General features: G+C 44.7%; 1 protein-coding gene across 1 annotated transcript in view; it reads right to left on the bottom strand.

Annotated features, from left to right (window-relative positions):
- Positions 1-2398: 2398 nt before the first annotated feature.
- The window catches only part of PUDP (pseudouridine 5'-phosphatase), a 634921-nt gene continuing 613810 nt past the window's right edge, over positions 2399-23509 (bottom strand). Inside the window, exon 4 of the mRNA XM_073616378.1 lies at positions 2399-2461. Within this exon, the coding sequence (XP_073472479.1) occupies positions 2414-2461 (48 nt within the window). The 3' untranslated portion in view covers positions 2399-2413. The remainder of the gene's footprint in view (positions 2462-23509) is intronic.

The raw sequence follows: 23509 nt of genomic DNA, 5'->3' as shown, positions 1-23509 counted from the left end.
TTGTGAAACAGTGACTGCTTGAATATAGCAAAGCAAAAATGCATATACTAACACAAATAGGATGAATAATGACACAACGCAAAAAAAAAAATATATATATATGTGGGCTAGTGCCCCATTAGCAAAAACGTGCCAAATCCTGGTGAACTACAAGTGACAAATCCCTAGGACAAACATGAATATTAGTTCTATCATCCAGTCCAAAAAACAAAAACTCGTGATGAGAGACACAAAACAATTCCAATCGTGAAGGGAAGGGGGGTCTTCAGTGAGGACACCTCCATGTTTGCAAGCCGCTTACCTTACAGCTGTAAGGTGTACAGCCTGTGTTGCAAATGACCCGCAGGTGTAGACGTTCCGTGTATAAGGTAGTGACAATGATGAACATGCCAAGCGAAATATAAAAAATAAAAAGTATACAGCATGTAAAATAACTCTGCGACGACCACAGTGGAGGGGGGGCAAGACACACACGGGGGGAGGTTGCACTCACTTTCATGAAGTGAGTGTGGGCATCAATCATGGAGGTGTCCTCACTGAAGATCCCCCTTCCCTTCACGATTGGAATTGTTTTGTGTCTCTCATCACGAGTTTTTGTTTTTTGGACTGGATGATAGAACTAATATTCATGTTTGTCCTAGGGATTTGTCACTTGTAGTTCACCAGGATGTGGCACGTTTTTGCTAATGGGGCACTAGCCCACATATATTTTTTTTTTTTGCATTGTGTCATTATTCATCCTATTTGTGTTAGTATATGCATTTTTGCTTTGCTATATTCAAGCAGTCACTGTTTCACAATTACCTTTATATATTAGGCTTTGTCTGCCTGCAACATTATAGTCATGTTGATCAGCTACGTTGTACTGCACTGCATCCCCACCATGTTCTTTTAGCATGTAGGATCCATTCATGCATTGGCCCGTTTCTGCTTTTTTAGTTCACTTTGCCACTGTAGTCATCTTTGTAGCTCCCCCCCCCCTTCATCACAGAGCAACTACCATCTTCCCCCACTTTTGTTTTACTTGTCCTGCCTTGGATCAGTACTTAGGTGTTGCAGCAGTGTCCTTTTAGTGTAGGCCCCCCCGACAGGGCAGGAGTTTCCACTTTCACACAGCAAATTTACACTGTTATACAAGCTGTACAATCACTACTTTACATTGTAGCAAAGTGTCATTTCTTCAGTGTTGTCACATGAAAAGATATAATAAAATATTTACACAAATGTGAGGGGTGTACTCACTTTTGTGAGATACTGTATATATATATAATGAAGTGTTAGTAAACTGGTGGGAATAAAGTTTTGCCTGTCATTAAGAATCCATCTATACCATCATGGCAAGACAGAGAAAACACATTTCCATAAAAATATTAACCCTGCATATATTTTTTTAGCCCTGAAGACATGCTTTGTGTGACTTGGTCTTCTCTAGTGACCTTCTTCTCTGGACCCTGAACAAGCAGTCCTGAAAAAAAAAAACACTGCTTGGGAAATGTTGTTTAAGGTTAAAAGAGTCAGCAAGAGACATTTTGAAGGCAAAGAAATTGTACTTTGAAATATGTTAAAGGACAGGAGACATTCTGAGGAAGTCCACAGGGTGCATTCTGAGAGATGCTTCCTGCACCATGCCACTATCTACGCACCCACAAGATGTGTAAGACAAATCGTTCTGAGTAGGGTAAAAAAATAAATAAAAAAAATACCTTGTATATAAAAGACTGATTACATGAAAACCTGAATCCTGAAGGAAACAGCACTGTTATCTTTCAAAGAACAAAAGGCTCAAAGAGAGATTTGACGTATATCAAGGTAAAGTAGAAAATCCCTTTAGGATGAAACTGATCCAAGACAATATTTAAATGTTGCTGCATGATAGGCTGTTTTTCATCTGAATATAAAAAAGCACATTTTATCCATTTCACATGACAGATAATTGCTGTACAAAAAGGAACCACAATAAACAAAGGATAAAAGCAATAGCTTAGGATAGAACATAATTATGGGAATATTATATAAGATGTTGTATTGTGGTGAATATAATACCTACTGACAAGACTGAACATGATTGGATTAATGCTGAAATATCAAACATTACAGAATGTATCAGATAGTACAGTACATATATCATTGGACTGGTTTAGAAACTACAGAAAGAAAACTACAGGAGGCAATGGATATCTGCCAAGGTTTTCCTGAATACATATAAGAAAGTGTAGCTTAAACAACTCAAGATCGATTACAGAAAACACAGCACTACAGTGGTGGCTGCAGTTATTAGGGAACCCATTATTTGGAAACCAGCAGGAAGACTGCAAAGGCATCAATTTTTATACAAGTAGAACATTGAACACTTGAGACATCAAAACGTTCTTACCTCAATACTGTAGATTTCTTTTTTTTTTTTTTTTTCAATTTAGTGAATGAGGCTGATATTTCTTCCTTGAAAATTAATCCTGGACAGCTGTAAAAAAATGATTGAAAGTAATTTCCCCTCATTTAAAAAATGGAGGTTAAAATAAATCTCAGAAACAAATTTATAAAAAAGACATGGTGAAATCTTGAAATTCATTTTGCTGCTTTTTAATATAAAATTATACCTTATTTTAAAGGTATGTTCCAGCCAAGAATTTAATAGTCATTCCGCTATTATAGTTTGTAGCTCCTTATGGTCCTATACGTCTGTATGTTATGATTTGTGACAGATATTTGCTTGGAAATGCCTCAGTGAAAATGTATTATTTATTACAGGTACTTTTATAATGCTTTCAATTTATGCAGCACTTTACATGTACAGTATATTGTACATTCACATTATTCCCTGCCCTCAAGGACCTTAACCACTTGCCGCCCGCCATATAGCAGAATGACGTCGGCAAAGTGGTTTCAATATCCTGACTGGACGTCATATGACATCCTCAGGATATTGAGCCGCTGCGCGCCCCCGGGGGCGCGCATCGCGGCGATCGTTGTTGCGGGGTGTCGGTCTGACACCCCGCAACACCGATCTAGGTAAAGAGTCTCTGATGGAGACTCTTTACCACATGATCAGCCATGTCCAATCACGGCTGATCACGATGTAAATAGGAAGAGCCGGTGATCGGCTTTTCCTCACTCGCGTCTGACAGACGCGAGTAGAGGAGAGCCGATCAGCTGCTCTCCTGACAGGGGGGGTCTGTGCTGATTGTTTATCAGCACAGCCCCCCCTCGGATCCTACCCAGGACCACCAGGGAAGCCGCCCAGGACCACCAGGGAAGCCGCCCAGGACCACCAGGGAAACCAGCCACACTGGACCACCAGGTATGCCCCCTAGACCCCCAGGGAAATACTGATCTGTGCAAAGGCAGCTGCCAATCAATGCCCAGGCAGCTGCCAATCAGTGCCCACTCCCATGCCTACTACTGCCAGTGCCACCAGGGATGCCCATCAGTGCCACGTATCAGTGCCCATCAGTGCCACGTATCAGTGCCCATCAGTGCCACGTATCAGTGCCCATCAGTGCCGCCTATCAGTGCCCAGCAGTGCCGCCTATCAGTGCCCATCAGTGCCACCCATAAGAACCCATCTGTGCAGCCTTTCAGTGCCCATAGGTGTTGCCTAACAGTGCCCATCAGTGCCCACCAGTGCCACCCATAAGTGCCCATCAGTGCCGCCTATCAATGCCCATCAGTGCTGCATATCAGTGCCACCCATCAGTGCCGCATATCAGTGCCCATCAGTCCCCCCTCATTGGTGCCACCTCATCGCTGCCGCCTTATCAGTGCCCGTCAGTGCCGCCTTATCAGTGCCCATCAGTGAAGGAGAAAACTTACTTATTTACAAAATTTTTAAACAAAAACAAAAGCAAAACTTTTATTTTTTTCAGAATTTTCGGTCTTTTTTTATCTGTTTCGCAAAAAATAAAAACCGCAGAGGTGATCAAATACCACCAAAAGAAAGCTCTATTTGTGGGAACAAAATGATAAAAATTTAGTTTGGGTACAGTGTTGGATGACCGCGCAATTGTCATTCAAACTGCGACAGCACTGAAAGCTGAAAATTGGTCTGGGCAGGAAGGTGTCTGAGTGCCCTTTATTGAAGTGGTTAAACTCTAAGGTCCTTAATGCACATTCATGAATACACAAACTAGAGCCAATTTAGACAGGAGCCAATTAACCTATCATCTTGTCTTTGGCATGTGGGAGGAAACCAGAGTACCCAGAGGTAACCTACCCAGGCACAGGAAGAAAATGCTGATTCATGCCTAACACATTCCAGTGTTTTGTTCTAACAGAGCTAAGTAATGGCCACTCCCCTCAACACAAGTGTACACAAATGATCTTTTATAGTAGAGGAAGAGAGGGGGGTGCATCACACCACATATGTTACTAAGTGCTGATTAATGAATGCTGTTATTCTAACTCTAGTGGTTATTGATCTGCACTTTATCAAGTATCACAAAGAAAATGGAGGTTGTGAGCAAATTTCTTTTTCTGGCTTAATATTTAGTTCAGTAACTCTATTTGGGCTTTAAACCTTAAGAAGCATAAAGGATGTCTAAACTCCCTACTCAGCAGTTTTTTGTTTTTTTTTACCTAGGCATCACTACAATAGTTCACCCCAGTTCCTTTTGTCAGTGGTCCAATGATCTTGCAACATTCCCACTTGCATGTCACCAGGAATCAATTCAGGGACATTAATCACAGATCCACAGGACAGCTGCCACCGCCCAGCTTCCTCCTGAAATGGTTCAGTGAGGAAGACAATCCTCCTCCTGACCCGGTCTCCTGTGGACAAATGCTACAGCCAGCTTCTCAGGAAATCCACCCAAGCCTTCAGCCCTGACACAGCTGAGGCCTCAAGAACACGTACACAGTCCATGGACTGTCTAAGGGCAGCAGCACCTCAGGCATTGGAATCCTGCTGGGGAGAAGGAACAATCTATTCAGGGTTTCAGGCTACTTATTACCCCTATCCCTGCCACCCGCTGGACATTCCTCTCCAGGGGTTTGGCTGGAGCATGATGAATATATATGAATGTCCTTCTCTAAATTATGTAAGCTTCATTCAGAGATAGAGGGAAGCAATCAAACTCCCAGCCCATGAAACCCTGAACAGACTAGTAAAGACAATCAACATTCCTTTGATTACAAAGGAGGCAAAAAATAAATTTGCCTAGTATACAATTCTAGGAGGGTGCTACATAGTAAATTCATGCTATGTATTCTATAGCCTGTGTGCAGGCATTTATGCACATCCCAAGCACATGGTAAATACTAGGAAGATATGATTTGGTTTTCCAGGCACAATTGATGCACCAGAGTATATCCATAAGCTTTAGTAGATCTGGTCCAATGTCACTACTACAGAATTAGGTTTAAGGGATAAATACAATGATTACATGGTGCAAGATTGGAGTAAAAAAAATAGGGAGGGGGAGTTGGGGAAAGAACTCTTTGGTAGTAGTCCAAAAAGTCAACTATTCATAGATAAATAATCCAATTTAACATAATCACCCCTATTAAGGGCTGCAGCTCCTCTGGATCAGAGTATTGGATAAATCATTTTCTGTGCTTATGTACTGCAAATTAATAATAGGACAGGGGGCACCACCATCTAAGTGTAGATTTTTTTATTAAAATATAAAGATAAAACCAATATCCATTCACTTGGATAAAGTAAGAAACAGGCTTCAATCAATCCTGCGGGCATCTGCAGGGTTCCTCAGAGAAGCTGCTGGGTAAAGCATAGTAGTGCCTGGAAGTTGCTGTAGTATATACAGAATTCACAAAGGAAGCATTGCCAGGCAATGCAGAGTCTGTTGCAGGAAGCAACTGGGTGTATGGACACCAATAGACCAGCATGGAATGTACCGCCAGGCTGGAACCAAAAGTGCGTTGACGTCAAACGTATAGGTGTGATGATAGAATGATGTCAAACGTAAAGGGCATGGCTACTTGTTTCAGGGCTTAGGAATGTCCCTTTTTCAAGCCTAAGGACAAGGGGGAGTCATGGAAATTTATTGTGGAGGGACATGGGTGGGTGTCTTAATGAATATTTATATTGTATATCCTTAATAGACTTGGGCATAACAAAGGGGAACATATAGTATATACAAACGCATGCTGGTAGTACACAAGAAACCAAACTGAATGGATTGTGACATCCCCAATAAAATTTTAAATAAAAAAGGGGAATTATTGAATGACATTATACATATCATGTATACTTTGCCAAGAGGTAGTGTTACAGGGGATAAATGGATTGAGACATAATACAAAAAAAGAGGAAATGAGAGGAAGTAAGTGGTGATAATAATAAATGGGCTATCTACTGGAGTGTAATGTCATAACTTAATCAATTCTGAAGGTAAATCTTGATAAACTAGGCAATTTTATTTTATAAATAATAATAGAGGAGGTAAAATTTAAATCACAGTGCAGGTCCCAATTTTTTAATTAAGCCCTGTTGGGGCCAGGGTGTTTAAAGTGAAAATCCAAAAAGTTTCCTGGTTACAGAACTATTTAAACCTTTCTGCTTTGGAACATTAATTGGAATTGTGATCAACAATCTACACCCGCAACCCTCTTGGGGATTCTGCATGTACTTCTTTGATGTTTCTTGGTATGCTGTATTTGGTACTTCCTTGCTCAATGGCACATCTATGTTCCCAGAATCTAAAGGCTGGTACACACTGGCCAAATATCGTCTGGTATTAGCCGGTTTAACAGAAACTGGCCGACATTCGGCCAGTGTGTACAGTAGCCTGTCCAGCAGAATCGGGCCAAGCATCTGGCTTCTGTTGAATGGACATACTGGAAAACCAGTGAGCGCTGACCAGTGTGTTCTGGCAGGTAAGGCGGGGGGGAACAGTCCCCCTGTCAGAACACAATAGCTCAGTGAGGAGATCACTGTACTAACTATGCCTGTTTCCAAAGCACTCCAGTCTTAGGTGGCATCACGCTTACCCCTAACGCAGGTGGTCAGACACTATAGCTAGCTTTTTTGTTCTTCACCTACAGCAGCCCCCTTTCCTATAGAGGTAAGCAGGAATACTGTTACTGAGTTGCCCCCAGGACTTACACACAATGTTTTAGTGCCTGGACACCATGCTGGGACAGGTACAAACTGAGCAAAGAAAACAGGTACTTGCGGTTGGCAGACAGGCAGAGTGGTTCAATGACAGTTCAGGTACAAGACAGGCAAGATTCAGAATAGTCAGGGTCAATCCACAGTCAAAAGGCAGGCAGAGTTCAGAGATTAGTCTGATATCTGATCCAAGGTCATCAACAAGGGAGTACAAACAGCAGTGCAGGGCAGACAAACAGGAGGCTTGAGCACATGTAACCAGCGCTATCACAAGCATGAGACTGTAGGCTTGGCTGGCATAAATCAGGTTTGGTTTACACCGAGAGATTGGCCACATCAATTACTTTGCAGGTGGACACACAGACAGGAATGCATCATAGCCAAAACCAGGATGCTGGAATGAGACCAGTTGTCAAAGAACCAGAGTATTTACACACTCCTGACAGGCAGAGGATTTAAATATGTAGTGAAGGCTTTACCAATATACTGTGATGAGTAGCTTTTTTCATGGGATTTTTGTTGGAGCATTTTTCCTCTGCAGTCTCTGTTTTTGGAGTTTATCTTATACCCAGAGGAGCTGAGTACGAAATCAGGAAATAAAACAGAGATTGGGTATCTGTCACTTAAGTGAAGGATAATCCATAACAGTTAAGGTTACACTGATGGACAAATTTGACCACACTGGATAATGGGCCATCCCAGACGATGACTTTTTTATTTTAATTTTATTTGGGGAGTCATTATCCATTCAGTTTTGTTCCTTGTGCACCACCAGCATGTATCTGTATGCACTATATGTTCCTTTTTTAGCCCATGCCTATTACCATTTCCAATATGCTGTGCTCTTATGAATGTTCATGTCCCTCCACTAAAAAAATTCCACGAATCTTCTATGTCCGCTTCTAAGACCTAAATTGCATAGCCACGCACTTTACGTTTGACATCACCCTGTCACCATGCCTATATGTCTGACATCATTGCACATTTTGTGTCAGCCTGCCGCGGCATTCTACACTGGTCTATTTTCATCCATACATGCAGTCACTTCCTGCAACAGATTCTGCATCCTTGGCAACTCGTATCTGGTGAACATATACCACAGAAGCTTCTACAGTAGGTGTGACTCTGCTATACCCTACAGCTTCACTGACAAACTCTTTAGATGCCCGCAGGATGGAATAATGTGCATGTTTCTTACTTTATCCAAGTGAGTACATATTGGTTTTATCTTTATATTTTAATAAAAATCTACACTTAGATGGTGGCACCCCCTGTCCTATTATTCCTTTAAAGAATTTGGTCTAAGACCTTCCATGTTGTGTTTACACTGGGAGATGTCAGAAACCATTAAATCAGACCGAGACAGTTAAATCACACTTGTTTAATAATAAAAGTAAATAGAACAAATGTAGTCAAAACGTAGCCAAAGTTCAGGAACCGGAACGAATAGTCAGACAAGCAAAAGGTCAGGGAGCAGGAGATGAGCGTAGTAAAACAGCAAGCAGGATCTGGAGCCAGAAGGGATGTCAGCCAAGCAAGTCTTTTGACAGGAATGCAGGAGAACATCTCTGTGATGTTGACTAAGGCGAAGGCAGAGCTCCTCTGGACTGGACGGCTTAAGTAGGCAGGACTGATGAGCAGGATATCAGCAACAGCTGAGAAACTGTGGAGAGCTAGGAGCTGGCAATTAGCTGACAGCTGAGTGGCCAGTTCAGAGAAGGAAGGGCTGAGCCCAGCCCTGACAGTACCCCCTCCTCAATGACCCCTCCCCCTCAGAGGACCACCAGGCTTGAGGGGAATTCCGTCTATGGAAATTACGGAGGAGGACAGGGGCATGTACGTCCGAGGATGAGAGCCAAGAACGTTCCTCCGGACCGTACCCTTTCCAATGCACCAGGTATTGTATGAACCTACGGAACCTACTAGAGTAAACAATGGACTGTACTTCATACTCCTCATGGTTCTCAACCTGTACAGGGTGAGGACGTGGCACTGAGGTGGTAAAGCAAATGCAGACCAAAGGTTTTAATAAGGAGACATGAAATGCATTCAAAATATGCATATTAGAAGGAAGGTCTAATTCATGAGCCACTGGGTTAATCCTGTGAAGAATAAGGAAAGGCCCAATAAACCGAGGTGCGAACTTCAGTGAGGAAACACGAAGTCAGAGGTTGCGAGATGACAGCCAGACCCTGTCCCCAACCTGGAAGGAAGGTGCAGGTAGGATCTGCGGTCAGCATGGAGTCTGTACCTATCATTAGCATGTTGCAAAGCCTCCTGGACTTGTGCCCAAGTGGAACGAAGAGCATGGAGATGCTCCTCTAATGTAGGAATATTCTGCAGAACAAATGAATCGAGCAACATGGAAGGTTGGAAACCATAATTAGCCATAAATAGGGACAATCGGGAAGCAGAATTCAAGGCACTGTTGTGAGCAAACTCTGCCCACGGTAATAGGTCTGACCAGTTGTTATGATGGTCAGAAATATAGCAACATACTGATTGGCTCGTTCTGTGGCCCCATTAGACTTTGGGTGATATGCAGAGGAGAAAGCAAGCTGAATTCCCAACTGTGCACCAAAGGCTCGCCAGAACCGGGACACAAACTGACTACCCCTGTCCGAGACAATCACCTTGGGTAGCCCATGTAAGCGAAAGATCTCCCGAGCAAAAATGGAAGCCAGATCCTTAGAAGTGGGCAACTTCTTAAGTGGAATACAATGACATCTTTGAGAAACGGTCAACCACCATAAGGATAACTGTGTTGCCCTGGGAGTTGGGTAACTCCACAATGAAATCCAAAGACAGCTGGGTCCAGGGCCTCTCTCCATTGGGTATGTGTTGTAGGAGGCCCACTGGAGGGTGTCGTGGAGTCTTAATTTGAGCACACATGGAACAGGCATCTACAAAGGCAGTTACATCAGCATGTAGACTAGGCCACCAGAATTGTTGGGAAAAGGCCCAAAATAGTTGATTCTTCCCAGGGTGGCCAGCAGCCTTGGAAGAATGGTAAGTCTGGAGCATGGCAGAACGGAGGCTCTCTGGGACAAAGCAGCAGACATAAGGTTTCTCAGGAGGAGCTTGGACCTGAGCAGCAAGAATTTTGTCACCCAAAGGAGAAGTGAGACTGGTGCGAACCGTAGCCGGAATACCATCAGGAGGAATCACAGGAACCGGAACCGACTCCAAATTGGAAGTGGAGGAAAATTGTTGTGACAAGGCATCAGCCCTTACATTCTTAGTACCGGGTAAGAATGAGACAATACAATTGAAACTTGACAAGAAAAGAGCCCATCGTGCCCTTCTGGGAGAGAGGCATTTAGCCTCAGAAAAGAATGTGAGATTCTTATGGTCAGTAAGAATGAGAACCGGCACAGTGGTACCTTCGAGGAGCTGTCTCCATTCTTTCGGGGCTAAAATGATCGCCAACAGCTCTCTGTCACCAATCTCGTAATTGCATTCCGCAGGTGACAATTTCTTGGGAAAGTAGCCACAAGGATGCAAAGCGCTCTCACAGGTAGGACGTTGAGACAGAAGGGCGCCAACTCCAGTCTGAGAAGCATCAACCTCAAGGATAAAAGGTAACGTAGGCTCAGGATGTGCCAACACAGGAGCAGAAACAAAGGCAGCCAATCAAAAGAGGGGTTGTGCATCTGTAACCAAGGATAACCAATAACCAGTGGAAACTTAGGTTAGGAAATAACTTGAAATTGGATTATCTCATTGTGAAGAGCCCCTACGGCCATGGACAATGGAACCATCTCATGAGTCACATGGGCAGGCTGTAGAGGTCTCCCGTCAAGACCCTCAATGGCAAGTGGAGTGTAACGCAGCTGCCACAGAATCAAGTGCTTCGATACAAAGGCAGCATCAATGAACAGGCCTGCAGCCCCAGAGTCGATTAGAGCCTGTATCTCGACGGATGACTCAGCCCAAGAAAGGGTGACCGAAACCAAGGGATTATCCTTCTGGATAACTGGGGACAAAACGAAGCCACCTAAGGTCTGTCCGTGACAGGACCTCAAAGTTCAGACATTCCCTGGATGGGTAGGACAAGACTTCAAAAAGTGACCTGCTTGGCCACAATAAAGGCACAATCTCTCCCTCCTCCTAAAGGTTCTCTTATCCGCAGAGAGACACGTGAAGCCCAAGTGCATGGGTTCACCTTTACTGACCGACTCGGTACCAGGAGGCATGGGAGGTGAGGGAGGCACGGGTGGGACTGCAAAGCTCTGAGGCAAATGTACAGGAGGCTTCCGCGAGTGCTCCTTAAAAGAGAGTCTTTCTCTGAGTCTGGAGTCAATGAGGATGCCAAATGTGTTCGACTTCTCCAGCTCAGTGGGTATATCTTGGGCTGCTATCTCATTCTTGATGGAATCCGAGAGACCATGAGAAAAAGCAGCCACGAGGTCCTCATTGTTCCAAGCAACCTCTGCTGCTAGAGTATGGCATTCAATGGCGTAGTCAGCAACAGTTCTCGTACTCTGTTTGATGGACATAAGGCACTTGGCAGCGGAAGCGGAGCATGCGGGAAAGTCAAATACCCCTTTAAAGGAGGTCACAAACTCAGGGTAACTCAAGGTTTTTGCGTCTCCCATAGAGGGTTTGCCCAAGCCAAGGCTCTCTCAGAAAACAAAGATATCACAAAACCTACTTTGCTTCTGTCTGTGGGAAACGCCTGGGGCAGCATCTCAGTATATCTCAACCTGGTTGAGAAACCCTCTGCATCGCCCCCAAGTCACTGGGGAAGCGGAGCGGAACTAGAAATACCGCTTGTAGAGGTAATACTCGAGGCGGGTGCCTGCACAGAGACTGGCGCAGCAGCAGGGTCGGCCAGCAACTCAGGTTTTACCGGAACACCCACAGTGGGAGATTCCAGGTGAGGCATGCAACATTTGTAATGCCATGGCAAACTGATCCATGCGGTGATCTTGCTCATCCAATCTGGAAGAAATATTACTGAAAAAAGTGGATTGACTGTGTCTTCAGAATTCATGGCCTTTGCCTACTGTCAGAAACCATGAAATCAGACCGAGACAGAAGTACAGTTAAATCACACTTGTTTAATAATAAAAGTAAACAGGACAAACGTAGTCCAAAAAAAACATAGCCAAAGTTCAGGAACCGGAATGGATAGTCAGACAAGCCAAATGTCAGGGAGCCAGAGATGAGCGTAGTAAAACAGCAAGCAGGATCTGGAGCCAGAAGGGATGTCAGCCAAGCAAGTCTTTTAACAGGAATGCAGGAGAGCATCTCTGTAATGTTAACTAAGGTAAAGGCAGAGCTCTTCTGGACTGGGCGGCTTAAGTAAGCAGGACTGATGAACAGGATATCAGCAACAGCTGAGTAACTGTGGAGAGATAGGAGCTGGCAATTAGCCGACAGCTGAGCGACCAGCTCAGAGAAGGAAGGGCTGAGCCCAGCCCTGAATGAGTATAGTGATGTCACAAGTGACTTTAGAGCACTTCCTGTCAGTGCAGAGGCTGGGACAGAGCTGCTACAGCTCTGGTCAATGTCTTCATGCAGCAATAGGTCACTGCTATAGTTATCTAATGCTGGCAGCTTGGAGTCAGCAATGGATCACTGTTAGTGATCTGCTGCTAAACAATTGCATGGGAGTCGAGATCTGGTCTTCATTGAATAAATCCAAAAAATGTATATATATAACTATACAAATGCCCACCAGATTAATCTCAAGGTCACAATGACATCAGATGATGTGGATGACAATTGTGTTCTCTGTGCAAGCATTAAAGTGAATGTAAAGCCTATTTTTTTTCCTATAAAAATAACAAACATTTTATACTTACTTGCTCTTTTTGCGGTGGATTTGCACAGAGCAGCCCAGATCCTACACTTTTCAGGTCCCTCTTCTGTGATGCTGGCCCCTCCCTCTTGCAGCTTGCTATGTGGGCACCCAAGCCGAGTCATAGCTCTCTTTGTCCATTCAGACATGGAGCCCTGACCCAGCCCCACCCCTTCTCTCTCCTGATTGGCTAGCTGACTTTGATTGACAACAATGGCTCCTTGTAAATGGGATAATGTGGGAATAACACACACCTGGCTATGGAACAGCTGAGCAGCCAATTGTCCATATATAGAAACTGTTGTAATTCCTACACCGTTCACCTGATTTGGATGTAAATACCCTCAAATTAAAGCTGAGAATCTGCAGTTAAAGAACATCTTGTTCATTTCATTTTAAATCCATTGTGGTGGTGTATAGAGCCAAAAACATTAGAATTGTGTCGATGTCCCAATATTTATGGACCCGACTGTGTATATTTTATGTATCTGTCAGGGCTGGGCTCCTGCTATTTACAAGCCGCTCTTTTCTTTCAGTGCACAGAAGCTGCTCAGCTATTGATTAATTATCAGCCACTCGTTGTTTCCACAGTGACTCACCTAGTTACCATTACCTGCCTCATTAATCCAGCCTACAGCCAGCCCCTTTTGGCTATTTAAACAGCTTTGCTCATTTCCTTCTGGCCCTTGCATGGTCTATTATCTCCAGTGTGTTCCTGCCCATGTTTCTGTGTATGACTTGGCCTGGCTGACCTCTCTTCTGATACCTGTTCCTGTTTTTGATCCTTACTACGCTGTCTTCTGGCTTCCTGACCCCAGCTCGTCTGATTACCCGCTCTGGCATCGGAACCATAGCTTCAGGTTTTGACTACTTTCGTGAACTGTGCTATTTTTTGCTATTTCAGTAAAGGTGTGATTTTAACTGCATCTTCTGTCTCCACCTGGTTTATGGTTCCTGACATTACACAAGGGCCATGAATTCAGAAGATGCAGGCAACCCACCTACTGTAGTTGTAATATTTTCTTCAGATTATATGAGCAGGACCACTGCATGGGTCAGTTTGCCATAACATTACAATCACTCCTGATTTAAACTGCTCATCTGGATTCTCCTACACAAGTGTTGCAAGCCATCCCTGCTACTGCTGCTCCTGTCTCTGTTCAGGCATCCGCCTCTAATACTACCAATGTAAGAGGTATGACTGGTTCTGCCCCGCTTTTCCAGCATTTTGGGATGCTGCCCCAGGCATTCCCTGTGAACAAAAGCAAAGTAGGCTTTATTATTTATTTTCTTTTTGGCAAAGGCTTGGCTTGGGAAACACAAAAAACAGTTTTACAGAATTAACCTGATTTTGTGGCCTTCTTTAACCTTCCTGGCAGTATGATTGTCAGATTTTTGCGTCTCAAAGCGGTACATTGTTTCACATGGAAATTTGGCATTTTATATTGTAGGCCTGTAAATTTTAGGAATAACTCACTTAAATGTGTCCAAACAAGAGTCTAGTAGACATCCCAAGTATGATAAAGTTTGAATACATAAAAAGCCGCTAATAACATTTAAAGCACAGACCAGGGTGCCAAGGATTGCTACACAGTGGCAGATACTGAGGCCGTGCAGTACCCCTGTGGGGGCGAGGCTATTTGGTGAGTGCATGCACACTAGGAGCATGAATAAGAAGCACCATCACTAGCCGCCACCTGAATAAGAAGATCTTTAAAAAACAATATTGTCTTTCAGCAAGCACTGGATTTTTTCTTGAGCACAAGTCACTTTGTTAAATAGCTCATCAGCTAGCACTGCACACATCTTGAGCACTAGGCACTAGGCACTAATTAAATGCACTTTTACTAAGTTTTTTCACCTATAATAATTTTGTGGAATGTCATATTAACTATTTTGGTCAAATTTAATATATCCCAATCACATCATTGGTGAATAGTACATATTTAGTTTGTATCACAATTTTTCTCATTTGCAACCAGAGGGTTTAACACACTTTGGACACATCTTTTTAATAGGGATGAGCCGAACACCCCCCGGTTCGGTTCGCACCAGAACCTGCGAACGGACCGAAAATTCGCACGAACGTTAGAACCCTATTGACGTCTATTGGACTTGAACATTCAAAATCAAAAGTGCTAATTTTAAAGGCTAATTTGCATGGTATTGTCCTAAAAAGGGTTTGGGGACCCGGGTCCTGCCCCAGGGGACATGTATCAATGCAAAAAAAACTTTTAAAAACAGCCGTTTTTTCGGGAGCAGTGATTTTAATGATGCTTTAAGTAAAAAAAAAAGTTAAATATTTCTTCAAATATCGTACCTGGGGGGTGTCTATAGTATACCTGTAAAGTGGCGCGTGTTTCCCGTGCTTAGAACAGTCCCTGCACAAAATGTCATTTTTAAAGGAAAAAAAGTCATTTAAAACTGCTTGCGGGATTAATGTAATGTCGGGTCCTGGCAATATGGATGAAAATCAGTGAGACAAACGGCATGGGTACCCCCCAGTCCATTACCAGGCCCTTTGGGTCTTGTATGGATATTAAGGGGAACCCCGCACCCAAATTAAAAAAAGGAAAGGTGTGGGGCCACCAGGCCCTATATACTCTAAACAGCAGTATACAGGCGGTGCAAACAAGACAGGGACTGTAGGTTTGTTGTTAAGTAGAATCTGTTTGTAATTTTGAACGGGTACATTTTTAACGTGTTTAGCTCCAGCCAAAAAATCTTTTTTAAGCTTTTTGGAAAACATAGGGAAGGGTTATCACCCCTGTGACATTTGTTTTGCTGTCTGTGCTCCTCTTCAGAAGATTTTACCTCACTTTTTGTCCCAATGACAAATGTTTTTTGAAAATTTGGGTTTTTCTGTGAAACAAGGATTGGTGATAAAGCATCAGTGGAAAGGAGAAATGTTTTTTTCCCATATTAACTCTTACAGGAGAGAATTTCCCTTCCTAGGGGTAGATTTCATCTCACTTCCTGTTGTCTCCTTCCGTTTGCAAGTAGGAGTCATTTGTAAGTTGGATGTTTGAAAGTAGGGGCCTGCCCTATATACTCAGCAGAAATTTGGGCCTTAGGTTTGTTGTGGCCACAACACTGTAAGCCCTCACAGGGCCTTGCTGTGAAATATTAGATCAAGAATTGTAATTACATGCCCCTGTTAAACAGGGGCAGAAAAATTGGGCCTTTGGTGGTGGTGGCGGTGCTGGTGCCACAACACTGTAATTCCTCACTCGCTCTTGGTGGGCGCAGAAACGGGCCCTGCTGTGAAATATTAGATCAAGAATTGTAATTACATGCCCCTGTTGAACAGGGGCTGAAAAATTGGGCCTTTGGTGGTGGTGGTGGTGCTGGTGCCACAACACTGTAAGTCCTCACTCGCTCTTGGTGGGCACAGAAACGGGCCCTGCTGTGAAATATTAGATCAAGAATTGTAATTACATGCCCCTGTTGAACAGGGGCTGAAAAATGAGGCCTTAGGCACTAGTGCTAGTGCCACAACACTGCAGCCCCTCACAGATACTCTAGTTGGAACACAGGAACAAGCCCTTCTGCAAAGTATTGCATCAAAAATTGTTAAACAGGGGTTGAAAAATTGGGCCTTAGGCACTGGCGACAGCGCCCAGAACCAAAAATGTTCTTACAAGCTATCAGCGTGATCATTGAGGAGGAAGAGGATAATTACTCAGGATAGTCGCTCAGCATCAGTATAGGCAGTCTTTGAAGGGATCTGAGATTTAAAAAAAAAATATTCGGTTACATCAACATCAGGTGCTTGGTAGCTGGTGGTGATCCAAGACTAATTCATTTTTATGAAGGTCAGTCGATTGACTGAGTCGGTGGACAGACGCACCCTGTGATCGGTTACAAAACCTCCAGCAGCACTGAATGTGCGTTCCGAAAGAACGCTGGATGGAGGACAGGCCAGTAGCTCAATTGCATACTGTGCAAGCTCTGGCCAGTGATCCATCCTTAAGACCCAATAACCCAGAGAATTTTCAGTGGGAAAGGTGTCCAAGTCAGATCTTGCCCCTAGGTATTCCTGCACCATGTAAAACAGACGCTGGCGATGGTTGGTGGAACCGATCATACCTTGGGGCTGCGGACTAAAAAATTGTCTGAACGCATCGGTCAGACGGCCACCTTCTCCATCGCTCCTTCTTTGACTGACCGAAGCCTCAGCAACACGTTGTCCAGAAACAGGAGTTTATAACCTCCCAGTCTCTGGGAACGCGTTGCACAAACCTTTCTGCAAGGCCTCCCGAAGATGTTTCATCCTCTGCTCCCTCTGCGATGGCAAAATAAGGTTCGCAACCTTACCCTTGTAACGTGGATCAAGGAGGGTTGCCAGCCAGTATTGGTCCTTCTCCTTGATACCACGAATACGAGGATCCTTACGCAGGCTGTGCAGGATCAGGGAGGCCATGCAGCGTAGGTTTGCTGAGGCATTCGGTCCAGAATCCTCTGGGTCACTAAGGATGACATGGTCCGCAGCCACCTCCTCCCAGCCACGTACAAGTCCATGTGTTTCTTGGGACTGATCCCTTAAAGACTGCTGCTGATGCTGAGTGCCAGGCTCCACCTCCATACTGACACAATCTTCCTCCTCCTCCTCCTCTTCCTGTGTGATCGGCGGGCACGCAGGATCACTGTCTGGATAAAGGGGGCCTTGAGAGCTAAGGAAGTCCTCCTCTTCCTGCCTCTGTTCTGCCTCAAGTGCCCTGTCTATTATTCCACGCAGCGTGTGCTCCAACAGGTGGACAAGGGGGACAGTGTCACTGATGCATGCACTGTCACTGCTCACCATCCTCGTGGCCTCCTCAAATGGTGACAGGACAATGCATGCATACCTGATCATGGCCCACTGGTGTGGGGAAATAAACAAGCTCCCCTGACCCTGTCCTGGTGCCATAGTCGCACAGGTACTCATTGATGGCTCTCTGCTGCGTGTGCTGCCGCTGCAGCATGGCCAATGTTGAGTTCCACCTGGTGGGCATGTCACAGATTAGGCGGTTCTTGGGCAGGTTAAACTCCTTTTGGAGGTCCACCAGCCGAGCACTGGCATTATATGACCGGCGGAAATGCACACAGATTTTCCTGGCCTGCCTCAGGACATCCTGTAAGCCCAGGTACCTGCCCAAGAACCGCTGCACCACCAAGTTAAGGACGTGAGCCAAACAGGGCACATGGGTCATTTGTCCCTGTCGGAGGGCAGAGAGGAGGTTGGTGCCATTGTCGCAAACCACCATTCCTGCCTTAAGTTGGCGTGGCGTCAACCACCTCTGAACCTGCCCCTGCAGAGCTGACAGAACCTCTGCCTCAGTGTGGCTCCTGTCCCCCAAGCACACCAGGTCAAGCACCCCATGGCATCTTTTGGCCTGCGTACATGCGTAGCCCCTTGAATGCCTACAGAGCACTGCTGGTTCCGAGGACAAAGCACAGGAAGAGGCCATGGAGGAAGAAGAAGAGGAGGGGGTGGAGGAGAGAGGTGTGTCACAATCATTACTAGTGGCATTTTGGAGGCGTGGTGGCGGAACAACCACCAACACTACTGCACCTTGTCCTGCATCCTTCCCAGCTGCCAGCAGAGTCACCCAATGCGCTGTGAAACTTAGGTAACGTCCATGTCCATGCCTGCTGGACCATGAGTCAGCGGTAATATGCACCTTACCGATGACCGCCCTGTCCAGCGAGGCATGGACATTGCCTTCCACATGCCGGTAGAGAGCCGGAATCGCCTTCCATGAGAAAAAGTGGCGTTTGGATACCTGCCACTGAGGAACCGCACATTCCACAAACTCACGGAAAGGGGCAGAGTCTACCAACTGAAAAGGCAGCAGTTGAAGTGCTAGCAATTTTGCCAAGCTAGCATTCAACCGCTGGGCATGTGAATGGCTGGGAGAAAACTTCTTTCAGCGGTGCAGCAGCTGGGGCAGGGAAATTTGCCTGGTACAATCTGACGTTGGTGTACTGAAAGCAGATTGCCCACAAGTAATTGGCTGTGACACACCTAATTCTACACCTTCATTCCTCTCAGTGCAGGTCTCAGAGAGGACTGAAGGTATAGTGGGGTTGGAGATCTCAGCTGATGAGGAGCAAGGAGAGGTCCTCTTTGTTCTTTGGAGTGGGTCTTTTAGATACGCTTGCCAATGAACTGCATGGCAGGTCAACATATGTCTGGTCAAGCATGTGGTACCCAAGCGGGAGATGTTTTGGCCATGTGAGATACGCTTGAGACATATGTTGCAAATAGCAGCGGTGTGATCTGATGCACTCGTCTCAAAAAAGGCCCACACCAAAGAATTTTTTGAATAACGCGCAGAGACTGCAGCGCCCTGCACATGCGGAGCTTTGGGGTGTGATGCAGTCAGTGTTCTGCCGTTAGGCTGGCCCCTGGAGGGCATCCTGCCTCGTTGGTGATGTTCCGCCTCCTCCTCTCTCCTATCAGGCACCCACGTTGAGTCAGTGACCTCATCATCCCCTCCCTCCTCATCACTGGAGCAAACCTGGCAGTATGCTGCAGCAGGGGGAGCAGGACTGCCAGATTACTGTCCTTCTTGGGCACCCCCTCTGTCCGTGCTCACGTTACTGCCTTCATCTAGCTCAGTATCATCATCAGAGCCTTCCAAACTCTGGGCATCCTCCTGGAGCATGTAGCCAACACTGTGGTCAAAAAGTTCGAGGGACTACTCAGGAGGACATGGTGGGGCTAGGGAAGGAGTCACTGATGACATTGAGCTGAGGGAAGAGGCCGCTGCTTTGCCAGACAAAGTACCCTGAGCATGGGTGAGAGAGGATGAGGAGGATGAGGACGGCTTGGTCATCCATTTGACCAAGTCTTCCGCATGTTGCGGCTCAACGCGGCCAGCTGCCGAAAAAAAGGGCAAGCATGTCCCACGGCCACGTGCTGATGAGGATGCACCATCTCCACGACCAGCACTAGACACAGAGCCTGCGTGCCCTCTTTTATTGGCTTGTGACTGTCTGCCTCTCCTTGTTGGCCTTCCAGACATACTAATGGCCTGTAGCTGCACTAAGCTGGGATATATATATATATATATATATATATACTGATACTGCAGCTAGCAAAAGCAACTGCCTGCCTGTAGTATGAAAACACCCCCAACCTTCTACAGGTAGCTTTAGCTGAACACTGTGCAGAGCTCGCAAAAAACTAACTTCTAGCTTATTTAGCTGCCTGCGGTAGTGATAGGATCAGGAAAACACCACCAACCTTCTACAGGTAGCTTTAGGTGAACACTGTGCAGAGCACGCCAAAAACTAACTTGTAGCTTATTTAGCTGCCTGCGGTAGTGATAGAATCAGGAAAACACCACCAACCTTCTACAGGTAGCTTTAGCTGAACACTGTGCAGAGCTCGCAAAAAAATAACTTGTAGGTTTAGCTGAACACTGTAAGCAGGACACACTACACTAACTTGAAGGTTTAGCTGAACACTGTGAGGAGGACGCACTACACTAACTTGTAGCTTTAGCTGAACACTATGCAGAGGTCGCACTACACTAACTTGTAGTTTTAGCTGAACACTGTGAGGAGGACGCACTACACTAACTTGTAGGTTTAGCTGAACACTGTGAGGAGGACGCACTACACTAACTTGTAGCTTTAGCTGAACACTGTGCAGAGGTCGCATTTACTAACTTGTAGCTTTAGCTGAACACTGTGCAGAGGTCTCACTACACTAACTTGTAGTTTTAGCTGAACACTGTGAGCAGGACGCACTACACTAACTTGTAGCTTTAGCTGAACACTGTGCAGAGGTCTCACTACACTAACTTGTAGCTTTAGCTGAACACTGTGTAGAGGTCGCACTACACTAATTTGTAGTTTTAGCTGAACACTGTGAGCAGGACACACTACACTAACTTGTAGCTTTAGCTGAACACTGTGCAGAGGTCTCACTACACTAACTTGTAGTTTTAGCTGAACACTGTGAGGAGGACGCACTACACTAACTTGTAGTTTTAGCTGAACACTGTGAGGAGGACGCACTACACTAACTTGTAGTTTTAGCTGAACACTGTGAGTAGGACGCACTACACTAACTTGTAGCTTTAGCTGAACACTGTGAAGAGGTCTCACTACACTAACTTGTAGCTTTAGCTGAACACTGTGCAGAGGTCTCACTACACTAACTTGTAGCTTTAGCTGAACACTGTGCAGAGGTCTCACTACACTAACTTGTAGTTTTAGCTGAACACTGTGAGCAGGACGCACTACACTAACTTGTAGCTTTAGCTGAACACTGTGCAGAGGTCTCACTACACTAACTTGTAGTTTTAGCTGAACACTGTGAGCAGGACGCACTACACTAACTTGTAGCTTTAGCTGAACACTGTGCAGTGGTCTCACTACACTAACTTGTAGCTTTAGCTGAACACTGTGCAGAGGTCTCACTACACTAACTTGTAGTTTTAGCTGAACACTGTGAACAGGACGCACTACACTAACTTGTATCTTTAGCTGAACACTGTGCAGAGGTCTCACTACACTAACTTGTAGTTTTAGCTGAACACTGTGAGCAGGACGCACTACACTAACTTGTAGCTTTAGCTGAACACTGTGCAGAGGTCTCACTACACTAACTTGTAGTTTTAGCTGAACACTATGAGCAGGACGCACTACACTAACTTGTAGCTTTAGCTGAACACTGTGCAGAGGTCTCACTACACTAACTTGTAGTTTTAGCTGAACACTGTGAGCAGGACGCACTACACTAACTTGTAGCTTTAGCTGAACACTGTGCAGAGGTCTCACTACACTAACTTGTAGTTTTAGCTGAACACTGTGAGCAGGACGCACTACACTAACTTGTAGCTTTAGCTGAACACTGTGCAGAGGTCTCACTACACTAACTTGAAGTTTTAGCTGAACACTGTGCAGAGGTCTCACTACACTAATTTGTAGCTTTAGCTGAACACTGTGCAGAGGTCTCATTACACTAACTTGTAGTTTTAGCTGAACACTGTGAACAGGACGCACTACACTAACTTGTAGCTTTAGCTGAACACTGTGAACAGGACGCACTACAATAACTTGTAGCTTTAGCTGAACACTGTGCAGATGTCTCACTACACTAACTTGTAGTTTTAGCTGAACACTGTGAACAGGACGCACTACACTAACTGTAAAGCTGCCTGACTGTGGTACTAATAGGATCAAAAGAACACCAGCAATTTTCTTCAGGTAGCTGTAAATACTGTAACAAGACAAGCCTGCCTGTCAGTAGGAAGATAACAGGAACGGATCTAGCTAAACTGAATACAGTGTATATATATATATATATATATATATATATGCAACACCTGGGATGCATATATATACACAATACACTGTAAGTGCAGCTAACTCACTGACTGTCCTGCCTAATCTAGCTAACTCAAATGAAATGACACTGTCTCTCTCCCTCTATCTAAGTACGCCGGAACACACTACACAGGGCCGCCGTGCAGGCGGCCTTATATAGTGCGGGGCGTGTTCTAACCCCCCTGAGCCATAATTGGCCAAAGCCACCCTGGTTTTGGCCAATTACAGCTCTCTCTACCGACGGCTCTGTGATTGGCCAAGCATGCGGGTCATAGTGCATGCTTGGCCAATCATAAGCCAGCAATGCACTACGATGCCGCAGTGAATTATGGGCCGTGACGCGAGCGGCCCATATCGTTCGCAATTCGGCGAACGATCGAACAGCCGATGTTCGAGCCGAACATGGGTTTGACTCGAACATGAAGCTCATCCCTACTTTTTAATTATCCAACCAGCTTTAAAAATAAACAATTGAAAAGAGTATGCTGGGGTACCCCTTCTGGCTGCCGACACCACATTGCTAATTAGCTGCCAGAGGTTGTAACAGAACCTAGATACATTTTCTTCATTTCTAATAGCATCATAATTGGACACAAGTCATTACCCCACACACGGGTTTTTTTATTATGAAAATTTAACATCACTATTAGAAAGCCATTATTGGCAATTCCTACATGCACATTCACTCCTCTATTTTGAAATTTAGACGTGAACATTAGGGGGTCATATACCTGGTTTTGAAAGTATACTACACCCTGGGGACAGTATTTGTATACTAATGTTGATATCCATTCAATTATTTCCTCTTTTGACCTAGTTTAATCATTAGAGGACAACATTGGTTTATGGCACCACACCCCGTTGGATGTGCACACATACAGATTTAGACATCTGCTGATAATTTATAATCTACATTTTTTAAACTCTCCAATTTTTTACATATAGTTTGGGAGAACTGCAGAGGGTGTAATATAGCAGCTCTATCATAAAACACTTTCTTCCATCAGAACAGCGCCACACCTACATTTGCTCTTATATTCATCTCAGTACACTCCACTTAGGTGGAAATGTACCTGTAGAGGCAGCAGTTCTACATTTATTTATCTGTACTTATACCCTTTGCGCGGATTTATTTATACATTGTTCATAGTTAGTTTGTGTTTCATATGTTTATTGAACTTGTTCTTTTTGAATTAGCAGAATTTGACAGGAATAGAGCTGATTGGTGAATCTGAAATATCCATACATCTTTACCACAGTAAGAACATAGTCAATAGCATAATATTGCTAAGGGTATATATTAGACTGTGCAA

This window comes from Aquarana catesbeiana, linkage group LG02, assembly GCF_042186555.1.
Source record: "Aquarana catesbeiana isolate 2022-GZ linkage group LG02, ASM4218655v1, whole genome shotgun sequence".
Classification (NCBI taxonomy): Eukaryota; Metazoa; Chordata; class Amphibia; order Anura; family Ranidae; genus Aquarana; species Aquarana catesbeiana.
The sequence above is the reverse complement of the archived record's forward strand: the minus strand, read 5'-3'. Positions and strand labels throughout refer to the sequence as shown.